Below are 21,423 nucleotides of genomic sequence, written 5' to 3'. Positions count from 1 at the left end.
CTCCGTTTTGGGGTGAGAACGGCCGGGTTCGGGTGCTGCCCCTTTAAGGCGTGACGTCACGACGTACGACGTTCCGCTAAGGGAAAGGAAGCTGCTGCGCGGCCGGGCGGAAGCGGGCGGTGGGTGCTACATACCCGGATGTTAAGGCGGCTTCTCATTGGCTGCTGGCAGCGGGGCGGGGCGGTGCCCCGGCGGTTGGGGAAGAACCCGGAAGTGCTGAGGAGAAACGGCGGCCGCCCGCGCCAGGTCAGGGATGGGCCGGGGTTCGGGAGGTCCCTCCGGGACAGGGGGTCCCGGCCTCGGCCAGGGGGGTCCCTCTGATCATGGCGGACGGCTTGAGGCGCCGGAGCCGCGGTGCTGGGGCGTCCCGACCTGTCCCGAGAGACTGCGGCGGGAGGGCTCCGGTGGGGGGGGGCCGGAGGGTCTCGCATGGAGGTCCGGTCTGGAGGGGTCTGGAATCTTCCCTTTAAGAAGGGGGACCCTCTCAGGAGTGTTGCGGCTGAAGGAGAATCCCGTCGCGGGGGTGGCTGTGGGATCCTGCGCCTCAGCGGTGCGGAGCGGCTGTTTGGGGGTGACGCTCCGGGGGGAGCTTTCCCTGCTCCCCCCTGCAGGGCAGGGGCTGGGGGGCTTGTGGAGCGCTCTGATTTTGGGGAGGGGTCCCTCTCTCTGTCCCGGTGAGCTGGGGAGGGTCTGGAGTTTGGGGGCTGCGGCTTGGCGGGGGGGGGGGTGGTCTGGGCAGTTCGTTTGGAGAGGCGCTGTGGGAATTAGAGGGGGGCTCGGGGGAGTTGCGAGGGGGGGCGGTGTCTGTTGTGCCGGGGGAAAAGGACTGCGAGACTTGGCAGGGGTTATTCTGAGGCAGGGATTCAGAGCTGTGCCTTGGGGAGCGGCTGAAGCCGAAGCACCAGCAGGGCTGGGGGGAAGCTGAAGCCCCCCCTGAGCTGTGGCTTCGGCCTGGGAGCCTCTGGCGGAGCTGAATCCCACGGGACAAGAGGCTCCTGCAGGGCGTGGGCTGGGAAACGCGGATCTGCCTGCCCTCAAAAAGGGGCTCCCGCTGCGGGGTGACCCCCAGAGGGGCTCCCCTCCTCTCCCAGGGCCCGCTGGGCACCTTTCCCTCCCTCAGGAAGGTGCATGTGGCAGTCCCTGCAATGTCACAGGGAGTTTAACCCTTACCTTGGTCCAGCGTGGCTTTTCCGAGGAAAAACTGCTTTTGCTGGAGGAGGAGGAGTGTTGTGGAGGATTTCTGGGCTCGCTGCCCCTCAATCCTGGTGCTGCCTCCACCAGCTCCTGCTGTGGGGCTGTGGAGTTTTCCCACACGGATCAGGTCGTGGCGCATTCCTGGGGTGATGGGAGTGCCGCCCACAGCGCAGGCAGAGAGGGATGGCAAGTTTGGGATGGAGCCTGTTGGGTGAGGATGGGTCTGGGAGGATCCTGGTGCCGTCAGGAAAACGCTGCAGGGCTGAAACCCCGTGTGGAGCTGCTCTGCTCCAGAGTGGAACTCCCTCAGAACCAGTGGCACCCCAGGCTGGTGAGCAGCACTGGGGAGAAGCAGCGGGGAAGGAAGAGCTGCTTTGGCTGAGATTTGGAGGGGTGAGAGCTTGGAATCCACGTGCAGGGGCTGACCTTGAACGCGTTGTCTGCTTTTCAGGTTGAACAGGTGAATATCCGAGTGCTGTGCCCAAAAAGAGCTGGGCTTCTCCCAGGTCCCTCCCTCAGGACATAGCTTGGCCCATGGATTAAATGCTTTTCTGCTGGCAGGGGGGTGATTTCTGTCAAGGAAAAAGAACCCTGAGGAAACTGGATGGGGATTGTCCCGTGCCAGTTCCTGTGCTCAGGAGCTGCACAGACTCCCCAGGGTTTGGGCACAGGCCCTGCCAGAGCTCCAGGAGCACTGGGACAGCTCTCTAAGGGACAGACTGGGATTGCTGGGCTGCCTGTGCAGGACCAGGGCCTGGACCTGCCCACCCTGTGGCTCCTCCACCTCGGGCTATCCCCTGTCCGTCTCACCCCGGTTCTGACATCCCTGCCTCCCTCCCGCCACAGAGCCCGAGCACGGCCCATGTGTGTCACCATGCCCGGCAGGGCAGCGCCAGCCTCCCGCCGGAGGAGCGCGTGCGGCGGCTGATCCGGGCGGGCAGCAGCGTGGAGGTGAGCGAGGACATCCCCCCGCGGCGCTACTTCCGCTCGGGCGTGGAGATGCTGCGCATGGCCACGGTGTACAGCGAGGAGGGCAACATCGAGCACGCCTTCATCCTCTACAACAAGTACATCACGTAAGAGCCGCGGGCTGCGGGGGGTTCCTGGGCTTGGGGAGGGGTGTTCAGAGCCTCTCCCGGCTGCTGCAAGGTTTTGGTGAGCTGGGAGAGCTCCAGAACTCGGGGTTCTGGCCAGAGCTCTGCTGCTGAGGGGTGCCACAGCTGGTGGGACTGACCAGGGGATGTGGTAGAGGTGTGAGGCACAAACCCTCAGGTGCAGCTCACAGAATCCATAATCCCAGAGTGGTTTGGCTTGGAGAGCATCCAGTCCAACCCCCTGCCAGGCAGGGGCACCTGGAGCAGGTGACACAGGGACACATCCAGGTGGGTTTGGAATGTCTCCAGACAGGGAGACTCCTCCCTGGGCAGCTGTTCAGGGCTCTGCCACCCTCCGTGGAAAGAAGTTCTTCCTCCTGTTGAGGTGGAGCTTCTCGTGGTTTATCTTACGGCCATCACTCCCTGTCCTGTCACTGGGCACCGATGGAAGGAGTCTGGCACCATCCTCTGACACCCCTTTGAGACACTGGTGTGTATGGGAATGAGATTCCCTTGGGAACCAGGCTGATCTTGGATTCCTCTGGCCCTCTGGAGACTCCTGTCAGCAGCAGAGATTTTATCCACCTGTAAGTCAAAGTTTGCAGGTGTTTCTGCACCTAAATTGGCCTCAGTTTTTCTCTAGGTTGGCCGTGACATCCTAGGGCTGGGCAGGGATCCATGGTCAGGGAGTTTTGTATCCCATATCTACTGGAGGGGTCGAGGCTGGGTTGTGGTTTCTCTAATAAAGGAGAGCCTGTTTTACTCTGAGGTTACTACAGCCTTCCACAGCAGGGAGCGAGATCCTCCTTCAGGAGCAGGGACCACTCGGGGATTTATTTGCACACCTCAGGAGCACAGTCCAGCCCCCCCAACACAGCTGTGTGCCTGTTGGTGTTGACAGGGATGGAAACTGTGATCCCAGCAGCACAGAGCCCTGTTCCTGTAGGCTTTTCCCCCTAAATCCGTCCCTCCTGCTTCCGCCCGGCGCCGCTGCTGCGCTCTGTGCTCTCTCCCTGCTCACCCAAGCTGTGCCTGGTATCTCCGTGGGCATTTTCCCTCCCTGCCCTATGTGCAGGGTTCCTGCCCCTTAAACCCAACACATTTTTCTCTGATTAGCTTTCCTCCCTGCCTCGCACTTCCTGAGCTTTTATGGGCATGGTGGCGAGGGCCCTGGGAAGTGTAAAACCTTCGGGAAGCTTTCCAGGCCCCTTACGCAGCCTGGGCCGAAGGAGAAACTTTTTAACTAAACAAATGAACTTGAGGCTGTTTCATTGTAGCAGCCAGAGGTGCTGGGTTGTATTTCCAGCAGCTTTCAAACGCTCCTGGCATTTCCAGCCTGGCTGCTGGGCTGCCAGGAGGGTGGAAAACCTTCCCTTGGTGGGATTTCTCCAGGGCTGACGAATGTGAGCTCCTACCCTGGATTGTCCAAAGATAGGAACTTAATGCCACCGTCATTTCTTCCAGTGGAGATGGGAAGCTGGAGCTCAAGCCGTAGGTTTGATGTTTTGTAGGTGTCCTGATCCAGAGAGTAAGAGGAGGCACTGGGAATTTACTGAATTTGCTCTGCTCTCCCTTTCCTAGGAATGGGGCCAGGCTGGGGGAGCTGGGGGTGTTCAGCCTGGAGAAGAAAAGGCTCTGGGGAGGCCTTAGAGCCCCATCCACTCCCTAAAGAGGGGTTATAAAAAAGAGAGAAAAGGACTTTTTATACAGGCAGAGAGTGTCAGGCCAAGGGGGGATGGTTTTAAACTGCCAGAGGACAGGGATGGATAGGATATTGGGAAGGAATTGTTCCCTGGGAGGGTGGGAGGCCCTGGCACAGGGTGCCCAGAGCAGCTGTGGCTGCCCCTGGATCCCTGGCAGTGCCCAAGGCCAGGCTGGACACTGGGGCTGGGAGCAGCCTGGGACAGTGGGAGGTGTCCCTGCCCATGGCAGGGGTGGCACTGGATGGGCTTTGAGGTCCCTTCCCACCCAACCCATTCCATGATTCTGTAACCATCTCCAGGACTTTTAGCATGTGTCTTGTCACCTCACAAGTCTTGCCTTGCTTTTCATCCTGAGCGGCTTCTTCTGCCTTGATCCGAGTGGGTGTTTCCCTTGGATCACCAGCAGGAACGCAGGGTTGGTTTTGGTAGGGCCAAATAAGAAGGAAAAAAGCAACAAGACACAACTTTGCTGTGGTGTTGGGGCTCCCTGGTTTGCTTGGCCCAGCTCCAGGGACTCGCAGGGGTGTCACAAGGGCCTCGAGAGCCACTGGCTTGGCCTGGGCACCGGAGCTGTGCTTAAAAACAGCCCCTGCTGGGGCTGCTCGGTGCCAAACAGCTGCTGCTGCGTTGGGCTCAGGGGCAGGCAGAGGTTTGAACCAGCAGCAAACTCCTGGCCACGGGAGCTGCAGGTTTTGGTCTTGCCAAGCCTCAGCAGGGCTGTCCATAGGAAACCTGAGCTGTTCCAGCCCTTCCTCTGCCCCATCCCAGCCTGCCACTGCTGCTCTTGTCCTGGAGTTTTCCTCTGGCTGCCTGAGCCCTCCTCTCATCCTCCTGCCCACTTTTTTCCCCCCACTTCCTGACTTGTGGAAACCCAGCTGTCTTTGCTGGTTTTTTCCATCCTGCCCAGGCCAGCATCTGCTCTTAATCCTTCTTAATTAATCCCTTCCATTTTAATCTACGAGCTGTTGGCAGCGCTCGGGGCCTTGTTGTGCCTCCTCGGCACAGTGACCTACTTCACACCCCTGGCTGGGGCTTTGGGAGGGAGCCACGGCCCCTCCACGGCTCCCTCCAGGGCTGTGCCCTGGCTCTGCTGATCCTGCATCCTCGCCAGGAGCGTTCCGGGTGGCAAAAAGTCCTTCCTCGTCCCTGAGGGCTTGGAGCAGCTGGGTTTGTTTACTGCACATGCAGAGGTTTCTCAGAGTTTCTGTGCCCCCCTGAGTTTTTCCTGCTTGGCTCTGCTGGGTTGGTTTGTGCTGCTCTCTGTGGCGTGGTCTGGTCCTGTATTCCCTTGTTCCCTGTGCCTCGACAGGAGGCTGCTCTCCAAAGGAGCTGGAACATCCTCCTGTGGATGCTGAAGCAGTGCAGCCAAGAGGCAGGAGGGAGGGCAGGGATTTTGGGTTATCCCCAAAGCTTTGTGGATGGCCAGAGCCAGCAAAGCTGGGCTTGCAGGAGAGAAGGGCCTAGCTAAGCTCACCCTGAGCTCACCCTGTCACCGCTGGGGGCTTGGTCACAGATTAAATCGAGGTGTCTCAAGCCTGGGGAGCCTCAGAGAGCTGAGCCAGGGTGAACTGCCCTTTGTTTGTGGGATTTCCTCCTTGTTTTAGTGCTTGCAGAGCTCCACAGGAGGATCTCATTGTGGCCTTGCAGTGAGGCCCTGGCACAGGGTGGGCAGAGCAGCTGGGGCTGCCCCTGGATCCCTGGCAGTGTCCCAGGCCAGGCTGGATGGGGCATGGAGCAGCCTGGGACAGTGGAAGGTGTCCCTGCCATGGCAGGGCTGGCACTGGATGGGCTTTAAGGTCCCTTCTAAGCCAACCCATCCTGGGGTTCTCTGAGGGGGAGAACAGTTCCCCCAGGTGCAGAGAAGCTGAGCATTAACCCGTTCATACCCACCCTGATTTCCCTCCCCAAAGCCAGCACGGAATTCTCCCTCCTGCCTGGAGTCCCTGGGGTGCTCAGGCTGCAGAGCCCAAAGGCTCCCGCTGCAGGGGCTGGGGCTGTTGGGAACTTGCTTTTAACTCACCTGCAGGTTTTCCCTGTCCAAGGTCTGAGGTAATTTCCCCTCGTGCACAAACTCCTTGTCCCTCGGTGCGTGAGGATGGTGAGCTCTGAGTCAGCAGAGTCCTTGAGCTGGGGTGGAATCCCGGGATGCTCCCAGGTGCCGGCAGGTGCCCGAGCGCCTTCCTCAATCACCTCTGTGTCCTTGGTGGTTTAGACCAGCTTATTAATGGTTCTCTTCAAAACAAATGTGTTTATCCCTGCGGATCATCTCTGGAGGCCAGGTGGAAGGGAAACCTGTGTGGGGCACTCCCTTGGGATCAGGCAAGATCCTCCTGAGTGCTGTGCAGAGCTCCAGGGGCCGCTGTGGGATGGAGGGTTTCCTGCAGAAAGACAGACTGCCCTGATGGGGAGCACAGGGATCCCCCAAAACGCTGCTGAGTGTCCCGTGCCTCCTCCCTTCCTGCCCTGGCTCAGACCTGCGGCTTCTCTCTCGTTCTTCCAGGCTCTTCATCGAGAAGCTGCCGCAGCACCGCGATTACAAAAGCGCCGTCATTCCCGAGAAGAGGGAGACGGTCAAAGTAAGTGGGGACAGCGCCGGGTCTGGAACGGGAACGTGGTCGGAGTCATCGACCTTGGGCTTCCGTGGCTCTGGGATGAGTGGTCCCTACAAATACTGAGAAACCTTGGCCTGGCCAGGCAGTCCTGACCCCTTGGGATTCAGGTCTGGGCCCCTCACTCCAGGAAATCCATTGTGGGGCTGGAGCCCCAGGAGCGGCTGAGGGAGCTGGGAAGGGGGCTCAGGCTGGAGCAAAGGAGGCTCAGGGGGGACCTTGTGGCTCTGCACAAGTCCCTGACAGGAGGGGGCAGCCGGGGGGGTCGGGCTCTGCTCGCAGGGAACAGGGCCAGGAGGAGAGGGAGCGGCCTCAGGCTGGGCCAGGGAGGCTCAGGGTGGATACTGGGGAAATTCCTTCCCCAAAAGCATTGTCCGGTCCTGGCACGGGCCTCCACCATCCCTGGAAGTGTTTCAAAACACCTGGGGATGTGGTTTAGGGGTGGACACGGCAGCGCTGGGGGAATGGTGGAACTTGATGATCCCGGAGGTATTTTCCAACCTAAACAATCCCACGATTCTCTGAGTTATGGTTTGGGGGGTCCTTACCCCGTTGCACTTGCACTGGACTGGTGTCCAGTTTACTTCCTTTTGAGCCCTGGGGTGTCCTTTTTTCCCTGTTCAAGTCCCTGCTTTTTAAAGACCACGTGGCTTTTCCATGTGTGGATGTTCAAAGTGGTGATATTCCAGGGAATCCTTAGAGATTCCTCAGCCACAAGAAGCTACAATTCCCAAGAGGAAAGCGCAGCCCTGCCTGAGCTCTTGCTCGGTGATTTTGGTGGTGGGATTTTGGACTCTTCAGCTGCTCAGGTTTTGTTTTTCTTGCCTTGGGGCTGCCCCGCTCTGACCCTGTGTTTCCTCCTCCAGAAACTGAAGGAAGTAGCCTTTCCCCGAGCCGAAGAGCTCAAGGAGGAGCTGTTAAAGAGGTACGCCAAGGACTATGCTAAGTACAAGGAGCAGGAGGTGAGTGACAGGAGACTGGAGGCCTGTGCTCCTCAGGAGCCCCTCAGCCTCACAGGGTTTGCAAGGGGGCAGCTCTCCAGGGCTCCCTGGGTGCTCGGGAATGTCCCCAACTTCCAGGCTCCAGGCTCGTCCCCTGCTGTCACCGTGGGTGGCTCTGTCAGAGGTGTCCCTGGCTCTGGGGTTCTGTGGGCAAAGCAGACGCTCAGGGCAAGTGGGACTTTAGGGACAGGATGGGGGGAAATCAACCTGGGACTGTAATTCCGTGGAAGAGGGAGGGGAAGGCCGTGGTTTTCTCCCTTCAGTGCAGCTGGCTCTGGATCTGTGCTCTGCAAGCTGAAGTTTCCTTGCAGAAAACGCTGTTTGCTGGTGACCTTTTGCAGAGCCTTTAGAAATAACCTGGGGATGGCTGGGGGTCTGCCCCGGGCTCCTCTCTGCTCCTGTCCCTGGGTATGTTTCTCCTCGCAGCAGGACGCAGAAGGGTAATTTGCACACCCTTTGGCTTTGCAGCAGCAGCTGGAGGAGGAGAAGACTCGGGTAGCCCTGATGAAGCAGCAGCAGGCAGAGCAGGAGCAGTTCCATGCCTTCGAGGAGATGATCCGGCGGCAGGAGCTGGAGAAGGAGCGCCTGAGGATAGTGCAGGAGTTTGGAAAGCCAGAGCCGAGTCCCCAGTGTGTGGATGGACCCCTCATCCCTGGCGTGGAAAAGCCCCCAACAGATTTAACCCCAAAGGTTCCGGCCTCTCCAGTTCATCCAGCGGGGACTGTCCCATCCAAACCTCCTGTTGTGGACAGATCTTTGAAGCCCAGTGCTTTGGGGAGCACGGAGAGCAGTTAGTACCTCTTGGAGCATCCCTTCTCCCTGCTGGGGCTGAGCCAAACACAGCCAATTTCTCTGGGAGGCTCTTGGAATTATCTGATGGTGGCTCCGTCCCTCGTGGAGGTTTCCTCTCCCAAGATGTCCGGTGAACGCTCGCAGGGCTGGGGAGAACTGTCTCCTCTTGGGAATGTGCCCTCCCTGCTTTTCCAGCCCAGTCTCTCTGCTGTTCCAGGGTCTGCAGCCTGTTTGCCTTTTCCTTGATCCAAATACTTGTTGGAGATTGGGGTTTAGTTCTTGGCTGGGCTGATTGAATCCTCCTCCTGACCAAATTCGACTAAATGTGGTTCCAAAACACTCATTCAGACGTGTCCAGTGGCTGGGTCTTGCCCAGTGACACGTCCTGCTTTAAATAATGTTTGCTAAGCGTGTGTGGTTTCATTTTTGCTAACCAAACACTCCTTTTGACACCCTGCTGAAGGATCCTTCCCCTGCTCTGAAAGAGCTGGTGCCTGTCCTTTATCAGTGTCACAGTGACACATTTCTCTGTGCCCGCCACTGCAAGGGGAGTTTATCTTCCCAGAAGGATTTTCTCAGTCTCATCCTCTCAGATCCTGCCCTGAGGGACCATTTCTCCAGCGTTCCTGACTCTTTGCTCCCTGTGCTCCCCTTCTCCCCGCAGATGCAGGTGTGGATGTCCTTCGCCAGGTCATTGTCCCCAGAGAGCTGTGCCAGAAATTCCTGCAGCTGGCTGATGCCAACACCGTGCGGGGTGTGGAGACCTGCGGGATCCTCTGCGGGAAGCTGGTAAGGGGACAGCCCCAATGGAGACCCCAAAAGGGGCACGGGGACTGTTTATCACAGTGTCATGGCTTTGGGAATGGCTCAAGGACCCTGATTTTTGTCCTGGAATTCTTCAGTGTGGTTTCAGGCTTCCATGGGAGTGCTAGGGATGATGTGCCTCTCCCTTTCCTCGTTTCCAGGTTGGGATTTCCCCACCCTGAGTGAGGTGCCAACCTGAGTCCCCATTCAGCTTCCTCTCTCCCATTGGTGACATTCCTGGTGGCATTCCTGGTGGCAGGCAGCTCCGGGCACTTGTCCTTTGGGTGTCCCAGCTGGTGACCCTCACGCAGACGAGGCTGACAGGACACTGCTGTCCCCCAGAGTTTGCGTGCCCAGGTTTTGTCGGCAGCTCCAGCCCATCTGCCCTGAGTCACTCACACAAGTTTGCTTTGAAATGAAGTTGTTTGATGTAGCAACTTCCTGCAGTCCAGCTGCTTCCAGACACTGGGGATGGTTTAGGGATGAGGCATCATCCCCTTTTGAGTGGAGAGCTTGGTTTGGGGGGGTGTCCAGGACTTCTCTGAGCTCCTGTGGGGGCTCTGCACAGCAGGGAGAGTGAAACAGGGAGAAAATCCTGCGACTCCTTTGTCAGTAACTTGGAGCTGCACCTGCAAACGGGTGGTGGGTGCATCCCTGGGCTTGTTCCCAAGGCTTGGGAAATTCCCTCATGTCCGGGGAATAACAGCCTCCTGTGCTGCCACTGCCTTGCAGATGAGGAACGAGTTCACCATCACCCACGTCATCGTCCCCAAGCAGCTGGGAGGCCCCGATTCCTGCACCACGGAGAACGAGGAGGAGCTCTTCATCATCCAGGACCAGCACGGCCTCGTCACTCTGGGCTGGATCCACGTGAGTCTCCTTCCCCTGGCACTTCCCTGGCCTCCAGCACGAAGGGGAAGGGCTGGTGGAGCAGGGCTGAACTTACTGGAGGAGATGGCAGGGAATGGGCAGCAGCCTCTCGTTGTCTTTCTCCGTCTGGTCCAGTCTCGTTCACTACTCTGATGGAGAAACCCAGGCCTGGTTTATGTTTGGGTCCCTTCCTAAAGCATCAAGCCCTTTGAAAGGGAGAGAGGAAAGGTTTAGACGAGATACTGGAAGGAAACTCTTCCCTGTGAGGTTGGGGAGAAGCTGTGGCTGTCCCTGGATCCCTGGGAGTGCCCAAGGCTGGGTTGGATGGGGCTTGGAGCAGCCTGGAGCAGTGGAACGTGTCCCTGCCATGGTGGGGATGTCACTGGATGGGCTTTGAGGTCCCTTCCAGCCCAAACCCTCCTGGGATTCTATGGAAGTGGGATCTTGGACATGAAACTCACATTTCCTCCAGCTAAAAGCCGACTCCAGCGGCGCCGTGGGGGCATCCCAAGCTCCCCTGCCAGAGGGACACCTCTCCCCCGCTGGGTCCCTGTGCAGTCCTGCCTTGCAGGCAGCCCTGGGTGCCCTGCTGTGAGCTGTGCCAGTCACAGGCTCCTCCCTGGCTGCCCTGCTGTCCCCACGGAGCCTTTGGCAGTCGGAGCCGTGCCAAGCAAAGCGTTCAGAGCTGCTGAGTAATCTCTCGAAAGCAGCAGCTGCCCCGAGGGCTTGGACAAGGAAATGCTGCTGCTCCAAGTGGCTGCTCCAAGGCCACCTCTGCAGTGACAGCCCTGCCACGCTCTGGGACCCTCCGGAATTCCTTTGGCCCTCCTGGTGGTCTTGGCAAAAAAAACCAAAATAAAACAAACCCAAGCAGCAAAAGGAGCAAGAGCTTCCATCAGGAGTTAAGGTGTGAAATGTGGCTGTCAGCAGGAGCTGGGTGAGGTGGTGGTGGTCAGGGGTTGTGCAGCCCTCCATGGAATGTGATATCCTCCATGGAATGTGATATCCTCCATGGAATGTGATATCCTGCAGTGCTGTGGCACCCCGGATGGGCTGAGCCCCTGGAGCTGCACTTGAGGAACGTGTGAAGTGCCCTGCAAGGACCGTGGTTGTGGCTTAAAGGTGTGATTTTTCCATGGAATGTGGCAGGAATGTAGAGCTCCTTTTGTAGGCAACTCCAAATGGAAAAGAGGAGCACGGCTGGTTTAGGATAATCCAAAAAAAGGGGCTCCGAAAGAGCTGGAAGGGACTTAGGACAAGAGCAGGGAGTGTGATAGGACACAGGGAATGGCTCCCCACTGCCAGAGGCAGGGTTAGATGGGGTATGGGGAAGGAATTCCTGGCTGTGAGGGTGGGGAGGGGCTGGGATGGAATTCCCAGAGAAGCTGGGAAGTGTCCAAGGCCAGGTTGGACGGGGCTTGGAGCAACCTGGGATAGTGGAAGGTGGCAGGGTTGGAACTGGATGGACTTTAAGGTCCCTCCAACCCAAACCATTCCATGAATTCCACTCCAGGTGTGCAGGGGCATCCCCTGTGCCCTGCAGGGAGCTGTGTCTCCTCTGTCCCAAGGTTCTCCTGGCACACCCGATCCCTTGGGATCAGTTTTCCGAGCCTGCTGTAACTGCTGTCCCCGTGTTGCCCGTTGCAGACCCACCCCACACAGACAGCGTTCCTGTCCAGCGTGGACCTGCACACCCACTGCTCCTACCAGATGATGCTGCCAGAGTCCATCGCCATCGTGTGCTCTCCCAAATACCAGGAGTGAGTAGGGATGCCAGCAGTGAGTCTGGGGGTGGGCTGGGAAGGCTGGGAAGGAATCCCCTCTCAGATTCCTGGTGAGGGGATGAAGTGTCAGCTCACAGCTCACACCTGACAGCTCCTGGGAGCTGTTTTCAGGGGCTGTGTCTGGCTGCCCACCCCTGACACGAGGTTCAGGGCTGGGGAGAGGAGTTTCCCAGGAACTGAGGTGCCCCTCAGCCTCAATGTCTGCTCCTGCTCGAGATGAGCAGCCCCAAAGGTGCTCCTGGGGGCCCAGGGGATGTGGCTGTCCCTGCAGAGGCTCCAGCTACAGCGCTGCTGTTCCTCTGCTCCAGGACAGGGTTCTTCAAGCTGACGGAGCACGGCCTGGAGGAGATCTCATCCTGCCGGCAGAAGGGGTTCCACCCCCACCCCAAAGACCCCCCTCTCTTCATAGTGAGTGCCCCTGGGGCCGTGGGGGCTGTGGGGTGGGGAGTTGGTGTGTTGGACGCTGTGTTTGAATTAAAGCCACGCTGAGGTGCGGGGCTGTGACCAGGAGGCTCAGCCTGGCTGGGGCTGGTCTCCAATTCCCAGAGTGGAGGTGCAGGAGCTTCCCAAGGTTTTCCAGCTGCTGGAAGTGTGGTGCAGAGCTCCTGGCTGCAGGAACAGGGTGAGGCAGCAGCCAAGGGCTGTTGGAGGCGGGGATTTGTGTTTGGGGCCTGCCGTGGTCGCTGTGTGGCACCGGGCAGGGCCAGCGGATGGGGTGATCCGAGGAACTGGATCCGAGGGCTGTTCTGGGAAAGCACCGGCTGCAGGTTGTGTCAGGAGGTAGAGGAGACTCACCTGAGCTGTGGGAATATCTGAATAACCCCCTGTCCCCTCTTCTCCTCTCTTCCAGACCTGCAACCACGTGTCAATAGTGGAGAGAGACGTGGTGCTGATGGATCTCCGATAAGCCTCTTGCCTTACCCCTTCCCGGGAACCACCCACCGTCCTTTAGGCCTAGGGAATCGATTTTCTCCCTCCTGTAGCAGATGATTTCTATCGTGTAGTGATCCCTCCCTTCCCTCCCCCGCGCTGGAGCTGGATCCCTGCCCTCTGCAGAAGCCCCTGGAACCTCCATGCCCGCGTGGGGCTGGCGGATGGGGCTGGAGCTCCAGGTGTGGGGAGAAGCCAGCTGGGAGCTCAGAGACAGAAGCCAACACTACTGCAGTCGTTCAACTCCAATCCACGGCTCGAGCGACCTCCTGGGGAGGTTCCCCGTGCCTTGCTGCAACCCTGAGGTGTGGAAACCTCTTCAAGTGCTTTTGGGACTTGCCCAGTTTAACCCATGCCCTGTTTCGTCCCTGTTTCCCGGCTGCTTGGTCTCAGCACAGCTTCCAGGAGCAGATAAATCTTTCCTGCAGTTTAAAGTCCAACCTTGCTGACCCCTCTGAGCCCCACACGAGCTCAGTGCTGCTTCCTGGTGCTCGTGTGTCTCTCTGGGGAGGGAAGAGGGCCCGACCTCCTTTGGGATCCCTCTTGCAGCGTTTCAGGGCTGAAGATCCCTGGATGTGGCGCTGCTTTGCACCATCCCAGCAGCGTTTAGGGGTGTCTGGGCACTTCATCCCTTCTCCTGGCTGGGGGATGCCCTGGTGTTACCAGGAGGAGCTCGGTCTCCTGGCCGCCATCGCCGCTCCAGGATAGGATTCCAACAGCTTTGACCACTTCCATCCTCACGGATCCCTGTGCCTGATTGCCTCTGCACATCCCAAAGCAGCAGGAAGCCTGTCCTTGCCAAACCCGAGTGCTCCGTGACGTCGCTGTTGTGTGGGACCCTCCTCTGAGGTGCTTTAGTCGGGTGCCAAGCCGAGATTTTCCTCCCCTGTGCTCCGTGCCGAGCCCCCGCCCTCGGGGGGGGAGGGAAGCAGCAGCATTCCAAGGTGGGAAGCAGCTGTGCCGAGGGCTGGGCTGGGCTGAGCTGAGCTGGGCTGGGCTGGGCTGGGCTGGGCTGGGCTGGGTGGCACATGGCCGAGCGGGGAGGGGAGCGGGCTGGAGCTGCCTTCCACCTGGCGAGCAAACATCGCCGCCGTCCTTCTGTCGTGTGCTTGTACACCCAGCCCCCCGTGGTGTTCCTTGGGCACACATGGATGGGATTATCCGGGCCGGGCCTCCTGTGCCACTGGTTTTCTTTGAGCTCTGTCTGTGGGTTGGGGTCTGGCTCGGAGGGAATCCATCCCTGCGTGACAAGTGCTGCTCCCAGCTTTTCCCAAGTCGCTTTTGGGAACAGGCTGGCCCCGGGGGTGGGAGGGGAGCGAGGGGCCTTCGGGGCATCTCTGGGAACTCATTTCAGACCTAATTAATTTAAACCATGCTCGGAAGGGGGGTGCAGTTTCCGTGTAGGATTGTTCATCCCGCAGCTCTCCACAGCTCAGAGCAGCTCCTCACCCCGAGGGCTCCCCCGGAGCAGCGTGGGGACACAAAGTGCAAAATTACATCTTGCAAAGCAGCAATTCCTTCAAATTTGTTGGGAATATCCCAAGGGATTTATCCCAGCTCCACATCCCTGCAGGTCTCAGGTCTGAGCTGGCTCCAGGAGAGGAGCTGGTGGCACATCACCACTTTTGTGTTGTCCCAGGGACTGACAAACCTTCCCAGGGAATTTTCCATGTTCCTTGGAGCAGGGTGTTCCTCAGGTCAGGGCCCAGCTGCTCCGAGTGCTCCCAGCTTTTTCATCCCTTTTTTTTCACCCCGAGTCCCTGAGTCCTCCCTTTGTGTGTCAATGTCCTGGCGCTGCTGCCCGTGTCCCACGAGCCCACCCTGGCTCTCCAGCTGTGCCAGATGTGGCTGTCACACCTTCACATCGCCCAAAATGAGGTTGGATTTGGGAGGAGCTGAAAGTGAACATGAGCTACGCGTGGCAGGAATGATTTACTGGGGCAGGAATGATTTACTGGCTGTAACAACGCGGGTCGTGTGTCCTGGGGGGTTCCTGCAGGCAGGGAGTGATGCTTATCTCCACCTCAGGAAAGGGAACGGATCCAAATCCCTCTCACCATCCCTCTTATCGTGGTTTGCCCATCCTCAGCAGCATCCCGAGAGGCTCCAAGCACGAACATTCCCCCCGAGGGAGGTGCCGAGGGCTGGGCCGGCGCCGGGAGTTTTGAAACGCAGCGGCCGAGCAGGGGTTGCCCCCTCCTCGTCCCACGCTGCTCCCGGCCTCGCCTGTGCCGTGGGATGCCTGGCGTTCCTGCGAGCATCCCGGGGCCGCCGGCCGCTGGATTGGCTGCGGGGGCCAAACCTTGCCTTTTTAGGCTGCGCGTGGGCTCCCGCTCGGGGCTGCGCTGCCGCCTGCCCCGCTCCGGCCCCGCCGTGGGCCGGCGTGGTCGGGATCCCACAGGGATGGGGGAGCCTGGAGCTGACCCGTCCCCAGCAGGAGCGACGAGTCCCGGAGCTGCTGAGGGGTGTCCGGGGTCGGTGTTCCCCGGTTTGCACCAGCTCAGGGGTCAGGGAATGTCCCCCTGCCTCGGGTCGGGATGGGATCCTGCCGGGCTTTAGGAATGTCCCCCTGCCTCGGGTCTGGATGGGATCCTGCCGGGGCTTTGGGAATGTCCCCCTGCCTCGGGTCTGGATGGGATCCTGCCGGGGCTTTGGGAATGTCCCCCTGCCTCGGGTCGGGATGGGATCCTGCCGGGGCTTTGGGAATGTCCCCCTGCCTCGGGTCGGGATGGGATCCTGCCGGGCTTTGGGAATGTCCCCCTGCCTCGGGTCTGGATGGGATCCTGCCGGGGCTTTGGGAATGTCCCCCTGCCTCGGGTCGGGATGGGATCCTGCCGGGGCTTTGGGAATGTCCCCCTGCCTCGGGTCGGGATGGGATCCTGCCACCGACTCCGTGCGACTCCTGGCACAGCCGTGCTCCTCCACAGGGGACTCTGCCGCTGTTGCCTCCATCACCCCCCTTCTCCCACCCCCGCTCTGTTTGGTTTGGGGATCATTTATTTTAAAGGGGTTTTTTTCCAACATGTCATATATGGCAGCCTTTCCCCCTCGGTGACCTCATGTTTGGCGGGGACCCAGCCGGGCTGGGATGTGAGGTGGCAGCGGGACCCCGGGGCTGGGGGCGTGGGGGGGTCACCAAATGCCCGGCCAGGGGACAAATCCAGCCCCTGTGAGCTGCGTCACAGGGAAAGGGAACAGCCTGGCAGAGCCATCCCTGGGGGATATTGGAGCTGTGAACGGACTGGCAGCGCTGGGGGACCCCGTGTCCCTGTCCTGCTCCGGGGGTGACAGCCCAGGTGGGACAGAGCCATCCCTGGGGGACATTGGAGCTGTGAACGGACTGGCAGCGCTGGGGACGCCCCGTGTCCCTGTCCCTGTCCCTGTCCCGCTCCTGGAGTGGCAGCCCAGAGCCCGCTCCTTCCCTCTGGCACCATGGGGCCCACCAGGACCTTCCCTTGGTCCCTTGGCTGCGGTGGGACGCTGCAGCTCCTTGTCACTGCTCCAGTGCCGGGATGTCCCTGCCCCGGGCACAGCTCGGGATCAGCCTGGGCCCCCCCGTGCCTCAGTTTCCCTCGAGCCCCGCGAGCTCTGGGGGGTGACTCCGGGGCATCTCTCCTGCCTCCCCTGGGTGCTCCGGGAGACTCCCTGGTGAGGGCCCGTTGTCCTTAAAAAGGCAGCCGGGAGCTCGGGAGCTGCTGGTTGGCCTCTGCCAGGGCCAGGGGCCTCTGCGGCTCCGCTCCCACTGCCAGGGCTCGGCCGCAGGGCTGGGGGTGGCCCCGGCGCCCCCGGGCTGTGTCCGGGCAGGGGGGCTCGGGGACAGCACCCACCCGGCCCCTGGAGGGGTCTGAGCTCATCCCACCCCCAAAATCCCCCGGCAGGGATCAGCACTGGGTGCAGCCGCAGCGCGGGGTCGGGATTCGGACCCACAACTCCCGGCCACAACTCCTGGCTCAGGCCGAGGATTTGGGGCACGAGGGGCTTTGGGACACCAAAAGCCCAAAAACGGGGGCGGGGGCAGAAAACCACAGGGAGAGGCAGCTCAGAAGCGCTGGATGCCAGGGCTGCGGGGGGAACCGAGGCCGGGAGGAGGCGAGGCACCAACCCCGCGCGTTTCCAGCATCTCAGCGATGCCAAATTCCCATCCCGGCTCCGGGGTGTCCCCACGGCGGAGCCCCAACACCCACCTCCACCCGGGTGGGGTTTCTCCACACGCTCCCCAGGAACTGGGGTCACTCGCACCTCCTTTTTCCGAGCCCGTCGCTTATAAGGACTTGAGTCTCGCTTGTTTATCGGAGCGGAGCATAAAAGGAACGTCCTCACAACGGGGCCGCTGCCTCCCAAGCATCCCCACATCCATTTTCCTACAATAATTAACCGTGCTGGGTCCTACCACCAGCCCAAGGTCAATTTAATGAAATAAAACACCTTATATGGCCATATGGCCAACACACCATCACTGAGCCTATTTAGGGTCTTTGTTTAGAGAGGATCCGCCTCTGAGGTTCCACGGGCTCGCTGGTATTTATACCCACGGCACATCGGGGCTCGGTCCCAGAGGAAAGGAGCTCTCGCCTCTGTGGTGAGTACTGCCCTTCCCAGCCCTGCTTCCCTTTTTCCTTGGAGGAGAGCCGGCAGGAAAAACACCCGGGGTGGTTTTGGGGTGCCCCAGCATTTATGGGGTGGCCCCAGCTCGGTTTGCGTGGCACAGAGGGGGTGCCGACCTCGGCACGACCCCGCAGCTGGGGGCCTCCCAGGAGGTGACGAGAGCTGGGCTGCAGCCAAAGCAGGTTGTGCTCTTGTAGAAATCCCCGTGATTTGGGTTTTTTTGGTTTTTTGGGCTCCTGCAAGGTTTTGCCTGTTTCCCTCTGGATCTGGGAGCCCATCCTCTGGTGCAGGGGGCACCCCTGGGAAGGGCCTTCTCTTTTTCTCCCCATTTTTGGGAGTGGATGCGAGGTCAGAGCAGCAAAAGGCTGCTGAGACAGAAGTGGCTGAGAGGGCATCACCTGCCAACCCCTGCCCGCTTTTGGGGGGCACCAGCCGGGCATGGCAGCACCGGAGCTCCCCGGGGAGCACGGGCAGGAGGCTTCGGCACCGACTTTGGGCACCGGCTGGAGAAGGATGGAGAAGCAGCATCAGCGTGGAGCAGCACCCACGGGGAACCAGCATCACCCCCCTCCCAGCATCGCTGCACCGGGGTCAGAGCATCCCTGGAGGATTTTGTGGGGCTGCCCATCCCCAAGGACTCCAACACTTCCAACCACAGTGCCGGACGCGGTGCCGCGGGACAAACCTCATCCCCCAGCCGCTCTCTAACGCCGCTTTCCCCCCTCGCCACAGCTTTTCCCCCAGGTCCCCTGAGCACCAAGCGCTGCCGGCCCCACCATGTGCGAGGAGGAAACCACTGCCCTGGTCTGCGACAACGGCTCCGGCCTCTGCAAGGCCGGGTTCGCCGGCGACGATGCCCCTCGTGCCGTCTTCCCCTCCATCGTGGGGCGGCCCCGGCACCAGGTGGGTACCCGGGGGGGGCCGGGGGCTGCCCCTGCCCTGCTCTAATCACCGCAGCGTGGCTAACGAGGCCTCTCTCGCCGGCGTTAGGGTGTCATGGTGGGCATGGGGCAGAAGGACAGCTACGTGGGCGACGAGGCGCAGAGCAAGAGGGGGATCCTCACGCTCAAATACCCCATCGAGCACGGCATCATCACCAACTGGGACGACATGGAGAAGGTGAGACCCTCCCGGGATGGGGAGCGGGCGTCAGCCCCGCCTTCGGTTTGGGGTAAGATGCCAACTCTTTGCCCGGCCTTAGATCTGGCACCACTCCTTCTACAACGAGCTGCGTGTGGCCCCCGAGGAGCACCCGACCCTGCTCACCGAGGCACCCCTCAACCCCAAGGCCAACCGCGAGAAGATGACCCAGGTACGGCACTGCAGCACCCTGGGGATGGGGCTGGACCCTCCAAAACCACAGGAAGGGCTGGGGGATTTGGGGGTTTTGTGGGGGGCAGTTTGGTGCTTGGATAAGGGCAGAGATCCCCGTGGGAAGTTCGCGTGTGCCTGGTGGCCCCGGGGGTCTCTCGGCAGCACATGCGGGATTTGCCCCGCGAGGCACGGCCCCTCCACGGGTTCCCCATGGCCCCACGTGGCTCTGGCAATGCCTCACGGTTCCGTGCCACCCCTTACCCACGTGCTCCCACACCACGCTCCGTGTTCCACGGCGCGGCTCGGCGATCCCTGTCCCCTCTGCGCCCTGCACTGACCCCCGTGGCCGTGCAACGCCACCATCCACCCGCTGTTCCCTGCACTGCAGCGATCCCTGTGCTTTCCCTGCAGTGCCCCGACCCCAGGAAGGCGCAGCCCCCACGGGTTGGGGTGGGGTGGGGTGTGCTGGTGACCCCCGTGCCCGCCTCTACCCCACTGCCCCTCTCCCTTTCCCTGCCAGATCATGTTCGAAACCTTTAACGTCCCCGCCATGTACGTGGCCATCCAAGCCGTGCTCTCCCTCTACGCCTCCGGCCGCACCACCGGTGAGTAGGGGACCATCGGTGATGGGGACTGAGCCAGCTCGGAGTGTCCCCCCTCACCTTCCCCCCCATCCCAGGCATCGTCCTGGACTCCGGGGACGGCGTCACCCACAACGTGCCCATCTACGAGGGCTACGCCCTGCCCCACGCCATCATGCGTCTCGACCTGGCCGGCCGCGACCTCACCGACTACCTCATGAAGATCCTCACCGAGAGGGGCTACTCCTTCGTCACCACCGGTACGGGGCTGGGCAGGCGGGCTGGGTCACGGGGACCCCGCGGTGCCGCCGGGTTGAGCCTCTCCCGCCGTCGTGTCCCGCAGCCGAGAGGGAAATCGTGCGCGACATCAAGGAGAAGCTCTGCTACGTGGCCCTGGACTTCGAGAACGAGATGGCCACGGCCGCCTCCTCCTCCTCACTGGAGAAGAGCTACGAGCTCCCCGACGGGCAGGTCATCACCATCGGCAACGAGCGCTTCCGCTGCCCCGAGACCCTCTTCCAGCCCTCCTTCATCGGTGAGCCCGCCCCAATGCCCCCAGGAGTGGTTGCCCCATCCCCACCAGCAGGCAAACAGCTCCCGTGGGTGCCCTTTGCACCCCAAATGGTGGGGCAGACTCATGGGTGCCCCTGTGGCTCTTTCGGGGAGCCCTGAGGAGGGACGGGAGGGAGACAGGGAGCTGACAGCCCCCTCCCACCCCAGGCATGGAGTCCGCCGGGATCCACGAGACGACCTACAACTCCATCATGAAGTGCGACATCGACATCCGCAAGGACCTCTACGCCAACAACGTCCTGTCCGGCGGCACCACCATGTACCCCGGCATCGCCGACCGCATGCAGAAGGAGATCACGGCGCTGGCTCCCAGCACCATGAAGATCAAAGTAGGTGCTGGGTGACCAAACTGTGGCCACCAGCACCCCAGATCCTCTCCCGGTGTGGGTTTGGGGGGGATCAGGGGTGCACCCTAAGGGCTCTGTCTGCGCAGATCATCGCCCCGCCGGAGCGGAAGTACTCGGTGTGGATCGGCGGCTCCATCCTGGCGTCCCTCTCCACCTTCCAGCAGATGTGGATCAGCAAACCCGAGTACGACGAGGCCGGACCCTCCATCGTCCACCGAAAATGCTTCTAAGCCCCCTCCCCACCCCGCGGGGGCCCCCCGTGCCCAGGCTGGGGTGTCCCGCTCCTCCTCGGACCCCGCTGCTCCTCCCCACCGCCCACCGCGCATTAAAAAGCCTTTTCTCCAGGCTCTGCGCCTTTCCTGGGAGATCCGGGGCCGGGAGGGGCTGGGGGGGGGGGACTGAGAGTGAAGTGGGGGGAAGAGTGGGGCAGCCCTGACTTCGCGTTGGTGCCCACGTCCTGCTGCTGATGGCCTTGACTCTGCCTTGCTGCCCCCAACCCCACAGCAATGCCCTCAACCCCACGTGGGTGACCCCAACCCTGCCCTGATGCCCTTGACCACACATTGGTGTCCCCAGTGTCGTGTTGGTGCCCCTGACCCTTTGCTGATGCCCCCAGCATTGATACCCTCAGCCCCACAGTGGTGCCATCTTCAGGGGATGCCCCCAGCCCCACATCAATGCCCCCGACCCTGAGCTGGTGACCCCAACCCCACACTGGGGACCTCAACCACGTGTCCACACCCTTGGCCCTGTGTTGGTGACCCCCGTCCCGTGGTGGAGACCCCAATGTTGTTCTGGTGACCCCAACCCCGTGTAGGTGACCCCAATGTTGTTCTGGTGACCCCAACCCCGTGTTGGAGACCCCAATGTTGTTCTCATGACCCCAACCCCGTGTAGGTGACCCCAATGTTGTTCTGGTAACCCCAACGCCGTGCTGGTGACCCCAATGTCGTTCTGGTGACCCCAACCCCGCTTTGACGCCCCTGACCCCGTGTTGGTGCCCCCCACCCCTCCTTTTGTGCCCCGCCCTCTCCCCCCCCGCCCCCCGCATTGCTTGGACGTGCTGTGGGCAGCGTCTCATTTGCATTAATTACCATACTGCCCTCAGCCCCCCCCCGTCCCGCCCCCCCCGCCGCTGTTTCCGGCCCCCCGCCTTCTCCCCCGCCCACTTCCCGCGCGTTGACGTCACGGGGCGGTGGCGCGCGCTGCTGATTACCATGTC

General features: G+C 61.0%; 3 protein-coding genes across 4 annotated transcripts; all 3 read left to right on the top strand.

The window, feature by feature from the left end:
* The first annotated feature begins 28 nt into the window (after window positions 1–28).
* Window positions 29–13,245, top strand: LOC104683754 (STAM binding protein). 2 transcript variants are annotated; one of them, XM_039564235.1, is made up of 10 exons: window positions 29–246; window positions 2,041–2,270; window positions 6,492–6,567; window positions 7,467–7,562; window positions 8,073–8,391; window positions 9,058–9,182; window positions 9,930–10,067; window positions 11,715–11,827; window positions 12,160–12,259; window positions 12,702–13,245. In XM_039564235.1, the coding sequence occupies exons 1-10, from the start codon at window positions 139–141 to the stop codon at window positions 12,756–12,758; spliced, it is 1,362 nt and encodes a 453-aa protein (XP_039420169.1). In that variant the 5' UTR covers window positions 29–138; the 3' UTR covers window positions 12,759–13,245. The 2 variants fall into 2 exon arrangements, with proteins under 2 accessions (XP_039420169.1, XP_039420168.1); XM_039564234.1 differs by having other exon boundaries at window positions 8,070–8,391.
* A 534-nt stretch (window positions 13,246–13,779) lies between these two features.
* On the top strand, window positions 13,780–17,237 carry LOC120411148. The gene is made up of 2 exons (XM_039564233.1): window positions 13,780–15,612; window positions 15,661–17,237. Exons 1-2 carry the CDS (start codon window positions 14,154–14,156, stop codon window positions 15,834–15,836), a joined length of 1,635 nt encoding a protein of 544 aa, XP_039420167.1. The 5' UTR covers window positions 13,780–14,153; the 3' UTR covers window positions 15,837–17,237.
* A 38-nt stretch (window positions 17,238–17,275) lies between these two features.
* ACTG2 (actin gamma 2, smooth muscle) lies at window positions 17,276–20,546 on the top strand. The gene is made up of 9 exons (XM_039564236.1): window positions 17,276–17,360; window positions 18,119–18,289; window positions 18,377–18,505; window positions 18,588–18,698; window positions 19,221–19,305; window positions 19,380–19,541; window positions 19,625–19,816; window positions 20,002–20,183; window positions 20,288–20,546. Exons 2-9 carry the CDS (start codon window positions 18,164–18,166, stop codon window positions 20,429–20,431), a joined length of 1,131 nt encoding a protein of 376 aa, XP_039420170.1. The 5' UTR covers window positions 17,276–17,360; window positions 18,119–18,163; the 3' UTR covers window positions 20,432–20,546.
* Window positions 20,547–21,423: the final 877 nt, after the last annotated feature.

Source organism: Corvus cornix, chromosome 22 (genome assembly GCF_000738735.6).
Source record: "Corvus cornix cornix isolate S_Up_H32 chromosome 22, ASM73873v5, whole genome shotgun sequence".
Taxonomy (NCBI): Eukaryota; Metazoa; Chordata; class Aves; order Passeriformes; family Corvidae; genus Corvus; species Corvus cornix.
The sequence above is the reverse complement of the archived record's forward strand: the minus strand, read 5'-3'. Positions and strand labels throughout refer to the sequence as shown.

What these genes read in the sequence shown, in the direction of transcription:
- LOC104683754 (XM_039564234.1), top strand. Translation starts at nt 139, where the DNA reads ATGTTAAGGCGGCTTCTCATTGGCTGCTGGCAGCGGGGCGGGGCGGTG. An exon ending in ACGGCGGCCGCCCGCGCCAG is followed by an intron (nt 247 to 2,040) that starts GTCAGGGATGGG and finishes CTCCCGCCACAG; the next exon opens with AGCCCGAGCACGGCCCATGT. An exon ending in TCACTCTGGGCTGGATCCAC is followed by an intron (nt 10,068 to 11,714) that starts GTGAGTCTCCTT and finishes TGCCCGTTGCAG; the next exon opens with ACCCACCCCACACAGACAGC.
- LOC120411148 (XM_039564233.1), top strand. Translation starts at nt 14,154, where the DNA reads ATGCTCGGAAGGGGGGTGCAGTTTCCGTGTAGGATTGTTCATCCCGCA. An exon ending in CCTCGGGTCGGGATGGGATC is followed by an intron (nt 15,613 to 15,660) that starts CTGCCGGGGCTT and finishes CGGGATGGGATC; the next exon opens with CTGCCACCGACTCCGTGCGA.
- ACTG2 (XM_039564236.1), top strand. Translation starts at nt 18,164, where the DNA reads ATGTGCGAGGAGGAAACCACTGCCCTGGTCTGCGACAACGGCTCCGGC. An exon ending in CTTCCAGCCCTCCTTCATCG is followed by an intron (nt 19,817 to 20,001) that starts GTGAGCCCGCCC and finishes CTCCCACCCCAG; the next exon opens with GCATGGAGTCCGCCGGGATC. An exon ending in CCAGCACCATGAAGATCAAA is followed by an intron (nt 20,184 to 20,287) that starts GTAGGTGCTGGG and finishes CTGTCTGCGCAG; the next exon opens with ATCATCGCCCCGCCGGAGCG.